Raw genomic sequence first — 22462 nt, 5'->3', positions numbered from 1 at the left:
TATTTATCAGGTTTGACCCAGAGTTTAACCAGATAAGTTAGTATACAGACAAAATTTCAGTGCAAATGCTATTTAGCTGATTCAGAGATTAGGCAAATTGCTTTTGCTGTTCATGCACATTTATATTTAGTGCATGTAGGAGGAGCTAATGAGGCTTTATACAATGCTAGTTAGTGGAATTCCATTAGTGTTGTGATGCAGCTGCAATTAAGGATTGGTTATATTTTCCACTTGAATTCCTGGTTTGAAGGGCTTATGTATTCCACTGCTTGAAAAAAATTGGTCTGAAATGTGATGCATACCCTTCTAGGCTGAAGGCAAAGTGATGTGCATAAAGAGAGTTAAAAATAAAGGTAGTTTAATTTGTAATTATTGCACCAGTCAACCAAATTCTAAGATCTTCCCTTTACAGTTAGGTAGAGAAAGAAATAGCTCTACTTAAAACACACAGTATATTTATTTCTGTAAGCAACAGTGGTTTTTATCACATCATGATTTTCACAATAGCAGAATAAATAATCTGAAACTGCAGCAATACTTTGGATGAGTGTATCGTGGCTTGTCAGTGGTAGCAGAATGTGTGGCTGGTTTTGTAGAACCACTTAATGTGGAACATGTGGCATTTGTGGAACGTGTTTACATGAAGGGAAAGAGCCAGAACTGCCCAAGGAGTTCAGCAAACTGCCACTCGCAGAATGTCTGGATGCCTCAGATAGGTTTGTTGGCTAAGACACACTTTCAATATACAAAACACTTAACTGAGGCCTGGTATTCAAACTGAAATACATTCAGTTCTTTTCCTCTTCTTTACATTAAATAACTTTAGTAGCTTGATTTCTGAAGTATGAATCACATGTCTTAATGCACATAAATCCTGTGTGCATTAATCAGACTTAGACTGATGCCTCAAAAGCATATTTGCAGTTTCTGATGCTTATGTAAACATAAAAGTGGGGCCACTAGCCATTCATACAAGCTTAATTGTGTAATACTTTTAGAAACCTGGAAATAAATATGTTTTAGAATGCATAGTTATAATGTGAATTTAATCAATGGGAATTTTTGTATGGATTTTTGTTTGATTAAAAATATCAAAAGAAACAACCTCAAGCTTTATGGCCCTGTCCCACAACACTGTGCATCTTAAAGATACTGCTTGGAGTAAAGCAAGCAGGTTTTGTCAGTGTCTATGATCAAATCAGTGTCCCAAAACATTTTACAAACAGGTAAATTTTAATAATATGTTGTGTCTGCATCGCTGCATTGGTACAAAAAAAGATAAAATAGTCCCACACAAAAATTGCTAATAAGATAGTACCATTGTGCTTTTAGTTAGAAGTGAGATATTAAACAAACATATAATCTAAAAACCTTGGAAAAATATGACAGCTGAAATTAATCCCTACAACTTAAAAAAATAAATTTTATTCTGAAGTATAAAAGATAAATTAATATTATATTCAATTAAGGCAATAATCTCAATAACAGCTGGAAAAATAAAAAGGTTGTCATCTGCTTCAGTACAAATAATTATATGCCTTATTTAGAAATACAACTTTAAAATGTCCTCTTGGAATGCACAGTGACAATGCCAGCAACAGCATCCCTGGGCTGCTGCTCGTCCCCTGGGCAGCCGCGCTCATTCCTTCACAGCTCTTGCACCTGAAACAAAATATGTGATTACCATAGCTAAATCCATTTGTACCAACATGTTACTTTTCATTATTAAACTTTAGCTTACAAATTAAAGAAAACTAAGAGCAGGTCTCAAGTCCATGGCTGCCATCTCAAATTCTGATTTATGTTATTGATGCATTTTTGTTCACTGTTCTTGTAACTGAAGTGCATTTGCTTTCTCCAAGAGCACAACTTACAAATTTTCCAATACCATATTAAGTTCCAGCAGATAAGAAGAAAAATGCTATGTAGAATATTTTTGATAAGAAATCTTCCTATGCAAATCCCTGTAAGAATTTTGTACAGTTTTAATGAACATTGTCTTTTGAAATAACTCCTCTGCATGGGGCTTAAGGTTTCATGTTGGATTGCAATGTTGTTCTTAAGCTGCTAAGAGTTCAGGAAGTGTCTGCAGAAAGCCCATCAACAGCATCAAGGTATTAAGAGGGAAAAACCCTATGATGTCCACTAACACTGAGCAAGAAAAACAGCAAAACAAATGTAAGCTGTGTACAGAAGTAAATGCAGCCAAACACAGCATGTTTGAGGTTAGGGGGTTTTTGTTAGTTTCTAGAGCTTCACCACCCCTACCCCTCCTTTTAAAAACAAGTGAATATGCTGGAACTAATTATTCATTTATAGAAAAAAATAGAGTTTGAGGTGTCTTTGGGATATATACACAGCAGCCATGTTTACATTAGTTAGTGCTGGAGCATAAAAAGAGACTATCAGCCACTACTATTTCACATCATATTATACCAAGGTTCTTGTTAATTATAAATTTTAAAAGAGGTTATGTTGGTCCTCTGCTTATCTATCTATGTTTAGCCAGGCATTTATTCTTCATGAGGAATGCTACAATACTGTACAGAAACACTTGTAAGCAGCATATAAGCAGCTTACAGCTAACAAATGAAAGATTACAGTAATTCTTAATTTTTTAATGCTATGCAGTTTTTCAAAAATGTTGTAAAAATAATTTTTTAGAAAAGTCAATCATTGTAAGCACTGAGTTTTTCTTATATCATTTTAATACAATTTTACTTCTCATTTCAGAAGGAACTATGGTCACAAAAATTAGCTTGCTGTAAATCCAATCTGCCTTTTTTTTAATAAAGAAAATTACTTCAATTTCCCAGAAAAAATGAAAAAAGCCATTCTTAGTGTTCAGCAAGATATTTTTGGTTCCTTTATTTGGAATATTTACAGCTTCTAAGGGTAGCCAAGTGCTGTATTGTTACAAAATTTTCACTGCAGATTGAAGCACAGTAAGAACAAAGAATAATTCAATCGAAAACTCTGTGACCTGGTTATTTTATGAGTCCCAAAGGGACAGAGTGGACCAGAACACAAATCAACCCTCCCAGCAATTCCTTCCCTGAACTAATATATTTTCTGTAATAAGCAAGGAAGGCAATGTATTAAGAAGAAAAAGAATGAGACAGACTGTACCCCTGGGCAAGACATACACACTGCCTCTCCACCCCTTTTCCCTAAATAGATTAGGCAATTTATTTTTTAGAACTAGGACAGAAAATTTCTGTGCAAGTCTGGTCAATCAGTGTGCAATGTGCTACTAATGGAGAAAGTGTTTTCTTACATTATGTTAATATACTTAATTTTTAAACAAAGAAGGAACCATATAATATTGTAAATGAAGCCAGAAGCCCTCTGCAACATATTTCATGTTTACACAGAATGCTTCCAAAATCCAGTGGTTTTTTATCTACTTCACTACAATGAAAATAAAATTTCATTTTCTTGTCCCAAGTGTTGGAACACGACCAGGTCTATTTTCAAAGCCTGTCTTATATCATTCTTAGGCCTCTTCCTACCTGGTATTCCTTAGCAAAAACAAGACAATTTGTCTGGAATGAAAGAGTCTAGTCAGCAATTGTACAGGGGCTAGCTAGGAAATTCTTTCTTTCAGAATCATCCTTTAGGAAAAGTTAGAAATTGTTAATGGTACGTGTGAAAGGCAGCAGCAGTCACTGTCCTGTTCTTGGGCATCATCAATAGCCTAACAGAATTCAAGATGGAAGAGCTGACACTGCTTTAATTTGCAGTGAAACCAATATATAAACTTCATATTCAGCTGGGACACAGCCAAGCCCTCATGATCTGGAACACCAAAGGCCTTTGGTGTTCACACAGAAATGAGGCCTCTCTGATCCCTCACCCTGGGGAAAACAAACACATAAATGCAGCATAGCCAGAGTAACAGGGGCCGTCCTGGCTTTGGTGTTCAGCTCTAGCCTGGAATCATCCTTGACTGAACTTACTTCTGCAAAAGCCTGTTTATCTCAGGTCCCATTTGTGCTTGTAAAGACTGATTCATGCACCAAAGCCCAGATTTGTGTAATTCACAAAGTCAGCTGTCTTCTCAAGTCCCTCCACACACTCCCATTCCCTAGGCCAAAACATTCTCACTCTCCTTCCTACAGCATGCTGCAGCTCAGGGGCCTTTGATGCAATCATTTCCACAAGATAGGTACCTAAGTCATAAGAAGCTCTCATCACACAGCATATTGCTTTGTTTCATTTCAAGGAAGACCATATCATCCATAGCCAGAAAATCAGGTGCCTAAAGACAATCAGGAACCAAATTTCTCCACAGAAAGCAGACAATTAAGAGTTTGCCATAAAATCTGTAATTTTAAAATAATTAAACTTAGGGGATAAGAATACAATGATTCTGGCAGAAGTAATAACACATTAAAGAGACACCATATCATTTCTTCCAGGCACTACAGTAATGGCATTAAAAATTGATAATTTGTTGTCTATCCAAGGTATGTTTTACCTTTCCAAGAGCTTCTAGGCTATGTTGTTTTCTTTCATTCTTTTTTTCTTCAGCTGATTTATTTCCTGATCTCTCTGGAGCAATTCAAACTCTTTTTCACGAAGCTCATCTTTGGAATGCTGGAGTTTTTTCTCTAAGCTCTCAATCTGAACAGAAAATGCAATTAAATCAGAACCAATATTTTAACAAAGTCAGAACAATTGTATTTAAGAAAAAACCAAACCCACAAAACAAACAAAACTCCCAAATATTGTCAGTATTGATCCTGACTTTGGATTCCTCTGTCAATTTTTTTATTTTGTCTACATCTTCCTTTACTAAAAGAGCAGTTTGGGAGCTGTATCATAGCAAGTGAAAAATCATTTTCCATTTTTGCACTGTTATAGCCTGACAAAATTTATAGTTTTAATTGACAAATATGTATTTTTACTGGTACATTCCTTCCCTCTCCCTACAATAAAAAAGAGGTTTTATCTTCTAGATTAAATCTGGCCAGCTATTGTGCCCCAGGACCAGACTCTCTCATAGAATTAGCTGCCCTTTGTTAGGGAAACTGTGTTTTTGATTAAGAAGCATTACCTGTTTATTGCATTCCTTAATTTCCAACTCAGATTTCTCTAAATTACACTGTAATTGAATTATTTGTTGCTCCATTTCTCCCTTATGCTCACGAACTGTCATATCCAATTGTGCAATCTAGAGGTAAAAAAGGAAGAAAGGGAAATATTTTATTTTGAACTAATATGCAGATTTTAAGAAGCCATATTACAAACTATGAGAGCAAAGTGAATGAAATTAATCCTTTGTAGCCTCAAGAGTATTCTCTTGAGTAGCCAATATAAAGCTACACCATAGCTATATCATTTACATAGTGGCTAAACAAAAAGAAAGGGAAAATTGGGAAAAAGGCCATAACTGAATATGTCAGATCCTCACATACACATAATGCAAGTTATCCTTTTCAATGAAATATGTGTAATTTATTATACTAATCCACCTTGTTAGGAAGTGCCAAATTTTGCCAAACCAAAAGAATTCAGTTCATCAAATGCTTTGATGACTTCCTGGGGCAGTTCACAGGGCACTGTGGCAAAAATACAAGGCAAGATCTGTCCTCCTGACAGTGTCAGTTCTTTGAGCAGACTTATTCAAGTCCCACTCCTTCTCTCTGAACCTCAAACATTCCTGAAAACAAAGGCTGGTAACTCCTTCAGGAAGAGGTTTATTATAAAGTGACAGAAGCAGAATTTTCCCATGATGGGCATCAAATCCTGAAGCCAGACCAAAAGTCTGAAAATATTTCAAGTGAGCTACAGAAATTTATTCACAACAAAGACACCATTTCATATTTAGTGGCTGCTTTAATGTGGATCAGAGAAGCTGCAGTGCAAACAAGGAAAGGAATCGATCATCTCCAAGCACCCTTGAGCACAGACCTCTCCTTCCCCCTAGCAATGACCAAGATGAGAACAGCTGCCCCATGACTTTATCGCTAATGAAGAGTCGTGGGACAGGATATGGCATAAGGTTTCTGATTTTCCTGGTACATAAGCCTTCAACAACATACAGCTGGTTTGAGGTTGGCACTGTGCCTGTAGGAACCAGCAGAGTTTGAGAAAATACATCAAAGCAACCAAACCTAGCAGGCCTAACCTAACTTTTCATGAGTTATCTGCTATATAACAGGAATAATTGTCAGTAACATGCTTAAAAATTATCTCACCTGAGCTACTCTTTGTTTCAGCTCCCAATTCCTTTCTTTCAGTGCTTGGTCCATGTCAAGGAGTTCCTGCTTTTTGTCTTCAATTTCATCCTTGCAATACCTGAAATTCTCATACATTTAACTGCTTAATGCACATTCAGTTGCTTAGCTTCAAATATCCAGCTTGAAAATCATGAGATCTATTACTTACTTACAGCATATTACCCTAAAGGTGAATTGATTGCAAGGAAACAAACCCAAATAGAATCATTCTGTTAATTATATTCCAGGTGGGGAATTCTAAGTAACTTCATTATTCAATTTATTTAATTGACCAAATCAGGATTCTTTAAAAAATAAAGTGTCATTAATTTGTGGTCAGAAAGCAGACTGGACAATTAGACTATTCTTATGATTAATTCACAGCTTTAAGATTACTAAAATAATTTCATCAGATTTTAAAACAGAATTCCCTAAAAATAATTCAGCACCACTTTTAGAAATTAAAAATGAGCCAAGGATCTCAAGTATCAAGCTATCTGATAGCCCCAAACCACCTAAAAATTATAGAGAGCTGCTAAAAACATTAAAAATCCCATCCAAACTACTTGCTATTCTTAAGGAATGATCAACATAACTAAGTTTTCATGATAGAAAAGATAGCAGCTCACCTGAGCTCGGTTGTTAGATCCATGATAGCAATGTTCTTCTCCTCCAGAGAGGACTGTGCATTCTGCAATGCATTCTGCACCTCCTGGAGCTGTGTCAAAGTGATCTTTAATTCTCCACAGGCATTCTGTAATGAAGACTCCAGTTCTGCTATTTTCTGTAAGGCTGTCCTGTGGCAAGTCTCACTTTGAAGCAGCTTATCTTCAAAATCATTCACTATTTTACACACACACCACAAAAGAGAATGTTTAATCATCAGTACATCAGAGTCTTCATGCAACATCACTACCTAGGAGCACTTGTGGTCATAATAAATTTCCAGTATCACTAATTTTTAGGACAACCTAGAAAAACAGTGACTACTTATACAAAAAGATGTTTATGGTACCTAAGTATTTGCTAGCTTTATTCAGTTTATAATCAACAATTGACCTGAAACATAAGGATGTATGTAAAAACATGTGGCCAAGAAGGCAGTACAGACACAGTACAGTAACTGACCATGCAGTGCCAGGAATAGTGCAAGCAGAATTGCTGCTGTTTCTCTGGCTTAAAACAATGGTCCAATTAAACTAAATGGAAGATGATGGTTTGGAATGTTTGTCATTTCCATAGACTTGTGGGGTTTTGTGTTTGTTTCAAAGAGCTGCATTTTTTGAACAGCAAATGCCTTTTTTATTAAAGCTATTACATTAAGAATCTGCATTACCAATTTACAGGGAAACCACTTAGTATTTCACCTGGGGTGAAGGTATATACCACAAAAATGAGAATTTGCAAAAGTATGTGAAAAATGTTTGTGATATTTTTGGATTGTGGGGGTGTTGTTCATTTGGGTTTGGTTTTGTTTGGGTTTAAAAAGATAATAATTTTTTGACCCTCATGTACTTGATTATGAAAGGGGGGGGAGGAAAAATGTCCAATACATAGAGAGGGACAGTTTAACAAAAGGAACCCTGAGAAACAAAATAGCCAAATTACCCTCATTTGCCTTTCTGTTGAGCTCTGATCTTGCTTCTTCCAGAGTGATTTCCAGCTGATTTATCTGCAGCGCTTTGTTTGCACCATCTCGTTTTAATTGCACTACTTCTTTTTCCATGCCAGTGAGTTCATTCTTGCACTGATCCATCTCCAATTTCATCTGTCTAAGAGAAGCAACCAGAACAAAATGAACCAAGGAATAACAAGAGCTACATGATCTAAGGCAAGTGTTTGTGAATAAAATGGAAATACAAGTCATGTTAAGTAGGCTTTTCTTGTAAACAAAGCTATATTCTTTAAGACTAGCAAGCTCCTGCAGAATGTACTCTCTACAGTTACAAGCAAGCTGATATGGTTATGATTTGAACTGCTATCTTAAGGCTAAGTAGGTTGCCAGGACATGCATTAATTCCATTGGAAAACTGTTCCAGAAAGTCATGCCTCTGCCAGTCAGAAGTTTCCCTTCTGATTTCCAGTCTGTGCTGCCAGAGACTGAAGGGTAAGCCCAGAGCTGAAGAGCATTTCACACAGCAAGGGTTCTCATCCACGTGCCCACGTGCAGAATACTCCTCTCATTTATCCTAAACCTACCTGATTGTACAATTCAGTTCAGCCACCTTCTGCCTGTTTAAATCTCCTTCCTGAGCAGCCAGGTGCAGTTTCTCCTCCACCTTCCTCAGCTCATCTTCTGCACATGCTTTCTGCTTCTGGAGCTCTTTTTCCAAAGTGGATACCTATTGGAAATGGCATTTAAAGAGTAGTTTCAAACTGAATACCAAAGAAATACACATTCTTGTCTTCAACTCACATAGGGAGAGTTTTTACACAACAGATTTCTTTATAGTCTGTATGTAATTTAAAACTAAAACTCGGCCATTTGAAAGAAAAATAATTTCTAGTAAACGTAATAAGATGCAACTTTCTGAATTTATATGCACTTCTACTTAACTGCAGTTTAGGGCTCGATTTTCCAAGTACCTACCACTCTAATGCTAACTAGAATGTTTGATAGCTCAGAACCTGGATTAAGATAAAACAAGCCACTAATCTCTTTATTTTACATATATCAAATAATAATTATCAACTCAGTTTTCAAAGAAATATTCAGATTTTATAGGTATTATGAAAACATATACAAGGCAATTAATTTTCTCCATATATGTATACAATTCTCACCATACTGTACCTGTTTTTCAAGTTTAATTTGATTATCTTCCAACTCCCCATTTCTAATAGTTTCTTGCTGTAACATTTGCTGCTGATGATGCAAAGTTTGTTGCAGGAGAATATTTTGTTCACTCATGTCCTGAATAGTCTGACCTTTAATTTTTATTTCTTTCTGCAAATAATGAAGCTGAAAAGACATTTATTTTCCCTTACAATAAACCATTTTTATTTGCAATTGCTTCGGCTATTCTCACTTAATGAACACAGAATCGCACTTGTGATGCAACAAAACTTTTGTGTCTGAATTTAGTTGCATTAGTTTCAACAGTACATAACAGACCTCATAATTCATCATTGTATTGTTTTAAACACTGAGGAAAGTAGCAACTTCTCAGTCAGTCCCAGGTTTTGATTCTTGCTTTCTAGATATAACTTGTCAATATTTTAAAAACATACACAGCAGATTTTCAGTTAGAACTACTTTTCTTTCTGCCAGTCTTCTTTATTTCTCAGAAAGTCCTTGTTTTCCCCTTGAGATTTTGTTCTCAGTCCTCCCCCTTATTTCTTTTTGCCTGCATGACAATAGTCATTCCAATAAAAAAAAAAATTTGAGTGCCTAACTTATTTTATATTGTCTAATCTGGTTTCTCAGTGGTGAATGCCAGAGGGAACTCTTCTGGAGGAAAAAAAAAAGGGAGTGTTCTTGGGAAAAAAAAATAAAGCCTCACTTGCCACACTTGATGTTTCACACAGGATCCAGCCCCCTCACATGCAGTAGAGCAGAGCAGGGTTTGGGGCTCAGGAAGCAGCAGTAAATATCCCAGGTTTGTGTGTGCCAGACCCCCCAGCTTCCACCAAGCTAATCCTGTCCAGGGTCCTGCAGCCTCCACGTGACTGAAGCCTCTCTCAGCAGGGAGGCCAGCACTGACATGATCAGCCTGATGTATAATTACTTCACCCACTAATAAAAATTCCTTCTAATATTTAAGGTTAACTCTTGCTTTCAAGCAGTAGTGGAAAGTGTGATAAAACTCAGGGTTCTAGAAGTAAACATTTTTTTACGCCCAGGACTTCTTCCCCATTATGACAGTTGAAAAACAGATCCATTTTGTGCTCTTAAATTTATATTACAAGAGTGCTCTCTCCATTTTTTCCATGGTAATGTTTTGTTTCACATTATTCTGATTTTGTCATCTCTTTCAACAATTCATTTTATTTTAGTGCTTCTTTTCCCTTAAATTACCCCATGGTTTTGAGTCATGATTTGATTTTCCCCTTTACCCTCCCAAAATGTATCATTTTTTCCCAGCTTACTTCCCATCCACAGGTCCTGTTGCAAATTTTGGCTGTCATTTCACAAACTTTTAGATTAAATCAATCATAACAAGAGTTCTCTGCAATACAGAAGAGTTTTTAAACAAACTGTTACCTCTTCAGACCTTTCTTTCAGCTGATTTTCAAACATCTCCTTATTTTCTTGTGACTGACTCAAATACAGTGCAACTTCTTCCTTACATACATTTACAGCTGACTCAAGTTGTTGTACCTAGGTGAATGCAATAGATTATTTAAAATTGCATGGCATGGTTTATATTAACTGGTCTAAAAATTGTATTAAAAGACAGCTTTGTGTAAAACATCAGAAAAGTTACATTTTTATCATATGAGCATTAAAACAGTCATGGAAGATTATAGTAAACTTTAAAACTGGAATAGTCTTTGTAACTACAGTAATTGCATTAAGCAATTATGCATTGCATAATCTCTTACTGTAGGTTTCATCATACTTTTAATTAAAAAAAGAAGACCAAAAAAATGAAACAACAGACCAAAAAAATACTTCAGACAAATAACTTCTGGAATATTTACTTTAGAGAAATTTATATAAAACAGTTTTTCTATAAAAGATAAAAGGAAACACACTGTTACTGCAAACTTTAAAACTATTATTTGAACAGTACAGAAAGTTTACTAACTTTGATTTTTTCTTCTCTTAACTGACTTTCCAGCATCTTCAATCCTTGATCTTTCTTGACATTTTGCTTTTCCATTTCCTGTTTTTACAGACATTTTTATTCAAGAGAACCATCTATAGATATTACATAACATTTATCTAATGCTATAAAGTTATAAATAATTTAATAAAAACTCATAATCAGGAAAAAACACAGATCAGTGTACCTAAAACACAATTGCTTGTATCATGTATTTGTGTGCATGATACCCTGAAGTGAATTTGGTTGCTGAGAGATGTCTCTTCATATTCTGCAGTAGCAGGCATTATTAAAAGGAATAAAATATTATCATAGTAGAACATTATTGGTTTTCCACCTAGTGCAGGATTGATGCAAACATTCTTTTTCCAGATCTCTTTCATATGAGAGAGAAGCCCAAGGGTCAATCCAGAGGCATAAAGAGAATGCAAAGACAGAAAATACTGAAAGGTCATTAAAATTTGACCAATATATAGTAATAGTAGTAATTGGTGACTACACTAGATTCAGTCAATTACTCAAACAAGAATTAAGAAGCATAAACATAAACATCTTTCATTTTCCCCAATTTTTCCATGTATTTCTGGATATGCTTTCCATTATTTTTGGTCACTTGCTTGATTTGCATGTTAAGGAAGTGAAGAGCCAGCCTTACCTCTCTGTTTCCTATCAGCAGCCCATCCAATGATTCAATGTGATGCTGTTTATGTACAACCTCTTGCTGTAAAATGGATATTATTTTCTCTTTTTCAATGACTTGTTGATGTTTCTTCTCCAGCTGTGTTCGAAGCTGTCCATAAGTAAACAGTAATTTATTTTTTTAATAAAAACGTATTCATCTAAATATGTGATTCATATTTATTCACCCATCATTTTTATAATGAAAATTAAATATGTTACTGCCATCAGCAGCATTCCATATTATCCAGAAATCTCAAGCACTTAATATCTTAATTCCAGAGGAGAATGAGAGCAGACAGAGTGCAATTGTCACCAGCCAGCACAGTAAGACATACATCCATTCTTTACTAAAAGATGAGAAGCTTCTTAAACAGCTAGAAATAGTCACAGTTATATTTCTAATCACATGGAGAAACATTTCTTCTCTAGAGACTGAAAAACCCCTGAATGCAGATGCTCCTAAGGCTCAGTCTGGCAGAGGTTCAGGCAACAAGAACACTTTTAGAAGCTGTCATGCTTTAAATCCAGTAGGCACTGAAGCTATACTTTTTTTTCTGTGTGTTTGGAGCAAAAAACAACAGTACTCTTCCAGAGTCCTTATTTCTCTTCAGTTGAGCAGGATATGAATATTTCAGTGGGAAAGCTGCATAGCTAGCTAGCTAGAGATGTACTAAAACCAGGGAATGTAGGGAGAAGGAAGAGGTTTTTAACATAACATGTTAATGGATGTGTCTCGAAATTACCAGACAAATCAGTACAGGAAAAAATCACCAAGTATAACACTCATACATAACACCCCACCATAAAGGTCTTACTAGAGAAATCTGTTTCTCCATTTCTTTGTGCTGCTTGAGGTGAAACAACTTTTCATCTTCAAAAGCAGAAGTTATTTTCTCATGTTCTTCACTGATAGTTGTTTCCAGCTCATGAATGCATCTGTTTTTTCCCTGGGAAGTGGCAACAATAAAAGGACTGAATAAAAACATTTAGCTGTGATATTAAGTTATTTGATCATCTGGTTTCTAGATTTCATAAAGGAACAACAAACAAAATTCTGAAGTTACATAGAGCATGAGTCACCTCAAAGGATGTCAGACTTATACCATAGGACAGAATATCAGTAAATGCAGCCAATACAGACACAAGGTGTCTGCCAAGATGGATTATGGCACAGGGAACTCCTGACAAAGACAAAAAGAAATTCTATATTCATATGGATAGATGGAATCTTTAAAATACCCTTTTGAAGACTTTCTAATTTACAAATCTACATGTATGTCACTGAAACAAATGGCAATTCAACAGGGCCAGATCTTCATTGCATGAGTGACCACAAGGAAAACATAACATGTTCATTAATAACTTACCACATTCAAGGGCAGGGAAAAAAAGGATGCTTTATTTCAAACAAGATTCTGTTGTTAAAACCTGTGTTCCTAAAATCTGCACAGATTATTTAGCAGATCTGAAAGTCCCCACATTTTGAATACAGGGAATACTACTATATCAAGTTAAACTTTTATGTATTTTTAAATAAATGTGGTTTCTCACTGAGAACATTTTACCATGAGTTCCAGTTCCAACTCAACATTTCTTTCTGCAGCAGTGGAATAAGCAATAGTCTTTTCTTCCAACTGTTTCTCAAGTGCAGAAAGCTGAGAAGATTTCTTTCTTATCTGAAATTAAATATGCACAAAACAGCATGTAGACAACTGTTGCAGTTTTATTCAAATATTTGTATGCACTTTCTTATCACCAATTCCATTTTAGCTACTACTATAGTATTTTTAATAAATTGTTTTGTTGGTTTTGTTGAACTATTATATTTTATTACTTAATTACTTACAGAGAAATATTCAGGACAATTTACCTACAATTTATCCAATTAATTATCAGTGAAATAGCTTTACATATTCATAACATTTGCATTCGTTATTAGGAAATAACTGCAAACCCATTATGCTGAACTTTGTAAACACATCAGCACCAGAATGGAAACATTAGCAATTTAATTTATTCACCCTGAGAAAAGGTGAAGCTTAAATTTTTTCTTTTGTGACTCCCTGGTAATGATGCTCATCTCTGGCAACTACAGCAACATTTAATGAGGAAAAATACAACTGTTCCTTCAAGCTGTTTCCTAGGATTACCCATTAATTCAGCCACACCAAAGCAACAAGACTCTGCATATTTTCCACATAGCAAATCAAAGTAGGAGCAGAAAAGCCTATTAACTTCAAAACAGTATTTCTGACAACTAAGAAATCAAGGTTGCTAAGCCTTTCTGCTTGCTGAAAAGTTTAGTTTGAATTTTTCTCAAATTAATCAGATTTTAAAATTACTATGGCAATTGCAGTTTTTCCATAACTATTGTCTTAATTATCTTTAATTACTGACTGAAGAAAAAAGGGCATATTCTTTTCAGTGCTATTTAAAACTTACTTCTCTCTCTAAGCTGTTAGTTTTTGAAGCCTTCTTCAACAGGTCTTCCTGTATGGTTTGAAACTGGCTGGTTCTTTGAGCCATGCTGGTCCTCAAGGCAGAATTCTCATCTTCTGCTTTTATCAGTTTAGTGCGTAGCTCTTCTATCTCTTTCTGGAATTTTTGCCTCATCTTTTCAAATTGTTTACTTATAAGTTCCAACTGATGACATTTTCTCCTCTCTCAAAGTAGAAAAAATAAATTTAAGATTAATTTATAAAAGAACATGCAAACCAATAATGTAACTCAATGTAGAGACTCATGAAAACAAACAAAATAAAGACAGCATCACACAGGTGCCCTGACATAATTCCATGGAGCAGTCCTAACAGTAATGACAGGAGCAATCAGAGAAACACAGCAGGATACAGAGAAAAGAGTCAACAAAAATACAGAGATTTTAGCACAATCTGCCTCAAGAAAAAAATACATGGTTCCATTTCAACACAACTCCTAGCTCAGCTATTGCTGAACAAGTAACTTAAGCAGCTAAAGAAAGAAATATATTGTGTCTGGAGAACTTGACAGTTTCCCAGGTGGCAAAATGCTCCCTGTTCAAACAAAGCACACATGCTGTAAAACAACTTGAACCCTTGCAGAACATTTCTGTTCTGTGAATTCATTAGACAGAACTGCACAGCTATTTCAGCAAGCTTACCTCCTGGATTTCTGATCAATTTGACAGGCTCTGTTTCCAGGTCACATAACCTGCTGTTTCCTTGTCCTTCATTACTGTTAGAAAGATGCTCAGCTCCAGTACAGATAGTCAAGTTTGCATCAGGCTTTTGAACTTCTGTTTCTTTCATTGCCAGTTTAATGCTATTATAAAGAAGGAGACAGATATTGAACATTCTGTCTGAATGTTAATTCTCATAGCACCTTATCATCTGCCTAATTTTGCTGTAGCTCAGTAACCAGAAAGTTATACCTTAGGTCTGCAACCAGAGGTTTACTTGATTCACCACAAAATTCAGGGGAAGCTTCTTTGGCTGAGGAACTCAGGAGCTGGTGTTTGAAATGGTGCCATTTAAAATAAAAGTTAACAGAAAACAAAGATCAATGAAAAATCAGCCTTTTATTGCTTTACAGCATCCTTAATTCATGTGTTATATTGGCATATGAATTTTAAGACACATACCAGGATATTAAAAGTTTGGATAATTCAATCCTTAAAATGATTCAAAACATAATACACTGTTAAGGCTGTAGCAGTTACTCTACCTCTTCAGGTGTACTTAAAGACAACTGAGAAATAATGGTTTCCAGGATGTTGAGCTCTTCCCTTGAATCCTCTATTTCTTGATGACATAATTTCAAGTGGTTCTGTTGCTCTGCAGTAAGTGCTCTCAACTCTTCATTTGCACTTTTTAGAGCATTTTTCTCTTTAAGTACTATTTCTTTTTCAGAAAGTTCACTCTGCAGCTTGATGATCTTCTGATCAGACTGACTCAGCATTGATGTCATTTCAGTGTTCTTTGCCTCTAGAGCTTTAATTTCTTCTTTTGTGTTGTGATTCTCTTCCTTTAATTGTCTAAAAAGACATTTAAAAGGTATTTTCATGACTAGAGGCAGAGACTTACTGAGGAGACTCAAGCTAATGTGAAGGTGTTCCTACACTGCCCACTCTTGCCAAAATGGCCTAAAGAACAACAATTAAGACAGGAATGTGAGTGTGGACAAAGCATGTAAATTGAATAATCCCAAAATATCTGTGCAGGTGCTTGTCCAAACCTAACAATTCTAAAGACAATCAGCTGATGGCTGTCTTCCCTCCTTAAAGCAATGAGGGAATTACCAAAGAACTTCTGAAGAGCTGGGACAGAGAGCAGCCCAGAGCAGCATCACAACCTCACTGAGGCCTGAGAGCACCCACGGCAGCAGCAGCCAGTGAGCAACAGAGCCCCAGAAGGCCTGGGGGGCTTCTTCCTGGGAATGGGGGCAGCATGTGGCATTAAAGGGTTTCAAAATTACTTACAGAAAGTGAGCAGAAATGTATTGAACTGTATGAATTGAGCAGAACATTCACAGTGACAGCTGCAACATACAAGTTCTTGTAAAAACACTGTGCAGAGAATTTTTAAAAGCCTTTGTGTTACCTTAGTTGCTCTTCTAGGATGTCTAGATCCCTCCTGTAGCTGATACACTTATCATTCAACTTCTCTCTTTCTTTTTCACAATTAATTAAACGTTCTCCCAAGACTAGTTCTTCAGCTTTAGCCTGAAAAAGCAATTATTTTTCATTACTGTACAGCAGTAAACCAAGCTTTCGTGTCAAGGGGCTATTTTAAAAATAACATAATGCTCTTTCTAGTAAGTCAGTAGATAATCCTATTGCTCACTATTGTGAAGAGAAGGCAAGAGGCAAAGAAATTTTCTTTTTCTGTCATTTAGGAAAAAAATTAACTTAATATTTTAGGGCATGTTTGTGTTTGGCAGCCTTGTTCCACAAGGAAAGAAGTCAAACAAAACAAAAACCTCTGTAAGAGTTAACTTAGGGAGATTACTCCATTTTCATCATAGATCTTCTTCAGCACATGTCTCATTGAGCAGCTTATACATATAGAGGAAAAAGAGCTTTTAAAGAATCTTGTATTTTTAAAATATAAACTTCCCAGCTGGCAAGCAGGAGACATAAGAAACAGCAGCACTACTGGGATACTGCAAAGATGCAGACTGTGTAAAGACAGTGTAAAATTATATAGCTGAATTTAGCACTACAAACACTTGCTTACCCTGTCCCACTTCTTTAGGGCTTTGCCACCAACAAGTGGAAACAATTGACTCACAGATGGCCCTGTTGCTATTGGCTGCCTGGCCTATTGGAAGAAACATCTTCACACCACGGCAAATACAAGTGAAGAAAAAACTCTCACCTTTTCTAATTTTTCTGTTATTTCTGCTTTATACCTTGTAAAAGCCCTTGTCAGCTCCTCCACATTCAACAAAGCTTCATTTCTTTCCTGTTGTGCTCTGTCAAGCAAAAGATGCAAACCAATTTTAAAACCCACATCCTCCAGCCATTAATGTAATTATCTTCTCCAGTTACTAAAAACAACTACTGCAGTAATTGCTCCAGGTTCTTCCTTTCTTCTCCCAACTTTCCAAGCCCCAGATATCACATGAGATTCTGCTCCAAGAAAGAACCCAGAGCCCCCCTGGTCCCCTCTGTCACTCCCCAGCACTGGCTCTTCCCCTGTCATGGCTCATTAGGGAAGGAGCTGCAGAGTGAGCTCAGCACAGCTCAGGTGTGCAGCCTGTCCAGGACAGCCAACAGGGGCACACAGCAATTCCTGCTGCTCCAAAACATTTCTCTCTTCCACTCAGGGGCTGGGGATGGGGCAGTGCCTCCTCTGAGAACAGCCAACCCTTAGACTGGGGCCTCTCAGGCTGGGGACCAGCGCCCATCTGGAGATGGCAAAAGTATCCAGAGAAGGGGATAAGAGAATTTCAGAACAATAAAATAGCATTAGCCTAAAGCACTTCAGGTTGCCTGTAAGGAAGTTGTTGCAATTAATGATTAAAAGTAAACCATAATTATTGTTGATACTAACCATAACATTGTACTTAACACCTGGCAGAAGCTCAGCTTTTCTGAAGTACAAAAATATTTACATTTACAACTAGTAACTAAGTACAGCTAGTTCCAGCCCCACATGCTCTGAAGGAGCAGCAATCATAAAGCAAAACATTTCTTCAACCAGCAGTGCAAGCCCCACAGTATTTCAGTGTTTTTTGCCTTAAGAAGGTTAGAGGTAATTTCATGGGCAGAGGCACAAGTCAAACAAACAGTTTGCATTTAAAAGGTTCACGAAATGCTTTCCCAAGCTATTAATTCAGGTAATTTTTTGCCCCAGGTAATGCAGTTAAATCAATAGGGAAGATATGGATCTTCTTATTTATTCCACTCACTTCTTTAAAATTACATTTTGGAGCTGATAGGAGTGTTCAAAGCAACTTGCAATGATCAAATTCCCAAACTCCCTCCAGTAGAGACAGAGCCACGAGGCTAAAGGAGGCAATAGGAAAGGGAAAAGGGAACTGAGATGGAATTACAGCACCCTTTCACCAGTATCACACAGACAGGTAAGATTAAGGATAACATAAAAATGTTCTCTTGATTAAGTGGTTCTTTTATCATTTTTCTCACACCAAGGAGTACTGCTTAACACCAGCTGCTGAGCATGCACTCCAGGTTCTTCCAAGACAAGTACAAAAATAATTCAGGAAAAATATATTCTGGACACTGAAGCTTTCCACTGCAGTACCTCCAATCTGAAGGAAAAACCAGCTGATAAACTGGGCACTAATGTGTGCTATCAGCCTGCAGCTACCAGCTGATCTCAAGATTTTAAATGTGCTCATTTAAGTGATCAGTACCTTATCACAGAATTTCCCCTTTTTTAAAAAATAACATCCTTAAAACAGAAAAGTCATTTGATTCCACAAAGCAAACCACTGCCAATGGAAATAAACACTTATGCTCTATTATTCTATGCTCCGTTTATTAAAATTAGTTAATTACCTCTTTCCTTGCTTGCTTTGTTCAATTAACTCAATTTTCAGAATTTTATAGCCCTTTTGATATCTTTCCAACATGTGTTCTCTTTCCATTGCTGTTTTCTGATTTTGATCTAGTCTATCTTCTGCATCTCTAGCAAATAAACAAAGCATAATAAAAAAATAAGAACTTTTTGTAAAGAAAATAGATTTCTGTTGTTCTTTAGTGCATAGAATGTTCCAGAAGTGCTAGACAAACATGCTAGAACTCTCAAAGCTAGGTCAGGAGCACCCACAGTCTGCAAACTCCCAGGAGTATGTCTGCAGCCTGGAGTGGTATCTAAGACTTATCAATAGGCACCAGGTGTCACAGCTGCCAAGGACCCAGAGCTGACTTTGTGTCATGAGCTCTGATCATAGAAATCATATTTTCTCTGCCAACAGGTGTGACTGGGAAAGAACACTAAAATATAAATTTAACATAAGTATTTTTGCTTCTTTTTGTGAAGCCAGACTACCGAAATATTAATTGAATATTCCTTAACATGAGGTTGTAAGGCAGGTTGACAACCAGGGATGTCTTCCTGACACCTCTGAACAGCAATTACATCAGTTTTATTTGGCCATTTGCCTTCATTAATGTACTCATGAAGAAAGAATCCTTCAAGTTACAAAGAGCACATGTTCAGAAACATGTATGCTTGTTACAAGAGAATCTGTGTGGCCATGGAGCAAACAATCACCCTAACCAGCACACCACTATCCAGCACACATTACAAACTGGCTTCTTTCACCAGTCTTTATTATTTTTTCCTCAGTTTCTTGAAGTTCATTCAGCACAAACTAAACCACATCCCTCCTCCTAGAAATGGCTCCGAAATGAAGGTTTCAGACCCCAGGTTACATGACCCACACAGAAATTATGTCATCCCTAAAAAGAGACTGGACTAGCACGAAGACAACAATAAAATATTGATTTGAAAGTACACATTACTTCAGAATTTTATCTTGAGCTGAAATTTCTGCTTCCAAATTTACAATCTGTTCTTTCAACTTCGGAATGCTGATTAAATGTGTAGCTAAAGCACCCTCAAGATATGAAATCTGAAACACAAACATATTTGGGTTTTCATTAATATTTGCATATATACAGGTGAGAGAAGAACAATCTGCTTGCTAAATGACAGTGCTCTTAACCCTACTGTAAACTATGTTTGTTCATTTACACCACCTTAACTCCAATTTTCTGCCCATTTAACATTCTTTCCAGTTCCAGTGACATTCTGTTGAGCAAAATGATTTCTTTAGAAGTTGATCTTGTGTCTTGCTTTTCCCCACAAGTTTATATCCAACTACTTCTTCTTTCAGTGCCAGGCAGTCAAACATTTTGTTTATCTATTTATTTGTACTGTTTTGGAGATAACATTTCTCAAACAAAATCCACTAAGCATAGCTATGTTTTATTAATATTATATATAAACCAAATAAAACAACATAGTTGTCCTAAAATAAACCAGACAAATGTAAACTAAATCAGTAATGATTTATTAGATACAATACTCCTTTCTAACTCATCTTCACTTTTTTCAAAATAGCAATATTAATCCAAGCTGAGAGACGAGCTATTTTAATTTCCTAGACAATTGACTACTGTGCCATTATTATTCCCATTAGTGTCTCAGACACATGAATGTACAATACTAAATGCATTACTGAACTATTTTCTGTCATAGTGAGTTTTTCATTCTGTGGCTTACTGTCTTTAGACTAAACTTTGGAACACAAGTAGATAGAAGTCATAATTAATATAGTTGTTTTGCCCATGGAGAAATAGATTCCAAACTATTCTGTCCAAGATTAATATTGATTATTAAATATATACTAAATATTAAAACTTACACAGATTAAACCAAGACAAAACCCAGCACATTCTGCTTGGAATTCTAAACTCAAAAATCACGATCACTGGGTGTCTTGGGGCACACTAAAGATACATACTTTTGTTTTTGACTGCATCAATTCAAAGTTCATTGTTTCCACTCTGTTCTTCAGGTAGTGATTCTGAGAAGTCAAAGATGCATTTTGCTCATGAAGGGCATCGAACTTCTCCTGAAGTTGTTCATTTTCTTCCACAGTTTTATCCAAAGTTGTGGATACAGAGTAAGACTAGACATAAAAACATGTTTGATTATATATATATATATATGTATACACTCTTATCTAAAAAAACATCATAGAATCAAAACCAGTGTGAGCTGAAAGGGAACTTTAAAGGTCATTTACTCCAACCACCCTGCAATGAGCAAGGACAACCTGAAGCAGATCAGCTTGCTCAGAGCCCTGACCAACCTGACCTTGAATGTCTCCTGGGATGGGGTCCTGTGGCTGTGCTGCACCACCCTCATGAGTAAAACCCCTGCTACATCTCATCTAAATCAGTTGAAAGTCCTTGTTCTATCCCAACAGGACCTGCCAAAACCTTTGTCCCCATCTTTCCTACAAGCCTCAAGCACTGAGAGGAGGAGCAGAAACTTCCCCACAGCAAGGGGAAGTTTCTCAAGGGATACTATGTTTAAGGTGCTCATTTGACATCACTGCCCAATTCTACAGTCTATCTACTCCAAGCCCAGCAGCCAAAAATGCTCCAAAACATAGCAAAGGATAGAAAGCCAAAGTAATAAAAAGGAGTAACAAAGAGAAATATTTACCTTGCATTTTCTTTGAAAATCCTGGCGAGATGTTCTCCCAGAGTTCTTCTTACAGCTGGAAAAGCCTTGACAATCGTAATTGGGCTGTACAAAGTCCTGCAGAAGGACATCTGTAACCTCATCGAAGCAGTGGCTGTAATATTCCCTTGTACTAGTTTTGGAGGGAGAGCAAAAAGTGAGTACTGCTTTTTTTCTTTATTAGGTTGCTCATAAAGACCATTCAAACAAAAAGCAGAAAAGGAGATAATCACAGTAATCCATCACACAGAATAGAACAGAGCTATGCTACAAGAGACAGGAGGTTTTCATTCCCAGACACACTCATACCTGGAAAGCTCTTTCTCTACAGTTTGAAGGTTTTTTTCAGTTCTCCTCAGCTGATTCTGTAATGACTGCACGTTTGCGAGCAGGTCGTCATCAGCATCACTTTTAGAGCAAGTCCACATGCTACATTCCATTGGTAACATGCATAAGGCTAAAGTAATATTTAATATTAAAACACTGTTAAATAGGCACGAAAACTACTTGCAAAAATAAAAAGGAGAAAAAATAAGCTCAATTTCCAAATGTACACATTTCACACACTCCTCCTTCCTACGTTCACTAGATAAAAGTAACAAATTGTCTTTTTTGTGAGGAGTTCTGTATGCATTCATGAAGTACAAAAAGCCCCACGACTTGCCATACATGAAAACTGGAAAAATCTGCTGTACATTATTTACAAGGAATCCGTCACGCAGCGCATCGCAGAGCTCCGGCAGTCCGGGGCACCTGCCGGGGAGCCCGAGAAGCGAACGGCGCACCCGCGAACGCGCTAAACTCGCCTCACTGCCCGTGACCAGCGCAACGAGAGGTGAAAGCGAACCGGCCCCGGGCGGGCGGGCAGCACCAGAGCCAGGGCGGGGAGCGCCGCGGCACGGGGCGCAGGGGGCCGTCCCTGGGCTCCGAGCGGGCCGGTGCCGGTATCGGTACCACAGCAGCGCCCGGCGCCGCTCCCGCCGCGCTCGAACTCCGCGGGGCCCTCACGGCGCAGGCGCGGCCCCGCCGCCGGCGCGCTGGGGGCGGGAGCGGCGCGTGCCGCCGCGGTGCATTGTGGGTGGGC

The 22462-nt window shown here is 37.1% G+C and overlaps 1 protein-coding gene across 1 annotated transcript; it reads right to left on the bottom strand.

The window, feature by feature from the left end:
• Positions 1-94: 94 nt before the first annotated feature.
• CCDC18 (coiled-coil domain containing 18) lies at positions 95-22437 on the bottom strand. Its single transcript, XM_074546112.1, has 25 exons — positions 22083-22437; positions 21688-21835; positions 21361-21511; positions 20651-20818; positions 19647-19756; positions 18678-18806; positions 17029-17125; positions 16252-16373; positions 15377-15686; positions 15084-15160; positions 14814-14974; positions 14117-14337; positions 13240-13350; positions 12490-12621; positions 11649-11783; positions 10976-11053; positions 10429-10545; positions 9019-9186; positions 8424-8566; positions 7833-7996; positions 6854-7067; positions 6204-6303; positions 5060-5176; positions 4481-4626; positions 95-1662 (listed from the first exon to the last, which is right to left on the bottom strand). The coding sequence occupies exons 2-24, from the start codon at positions 21825-21827 to the stop codon at positions 4495-4497; spliced, it is 3297 nt and encodes a 1098-aa protein (XP_074402213.1). The 5' UTR covers positions 21828-21835; positions 22083-22437; the 3' UTR covers positions 95-1662; positions 4481-4494.
• Between the last annotated feature and the right edge of the window lie 25 nt (positions 22438-22462).

This window comes from Zonotrichia albicollis, chromosome 8 (genome assembly GCF_047830755.1).
Source record: "Zonotrichia albicollis isolate bZonAlb1 chromosome 8, bZonAlb1.hap1, whole genome shotgun sequence".
NCBI classification, from domain to species: domain Eukaryota; kingdom Metazoa; phylum Chordata; class Aves; order Passeriformes; family Passerellidae; genus Zonotrichia; species Zonotrichia albicollis.
This window is presented reverse-complemented; position numbering and strand designations above follow the sequence as displayed.

Coding starts and splice junctions, on each gene's coding strand:
- CCDC18 (XM_074546112.1), bottom strand. CDS start 21,827: ATGTTACCAATGGAATGTAGCATGTGGACTTGCTCTAAAAGTGATGCT. Junction 15,687..16,251: donor ATCCTAGAAGAGCAACTAAG/GTAACACAAAGG, acceptor ATGTCTTTTTAG/ACAATTAAAGGAAGAGAATC. Junction 8,567..9,018: donor AAATTAAACTTGAAAAACAG/GTACAGTATGGT, acceptor CATTTCCAATAG/GTATCCACTTTGGAAAAAGA.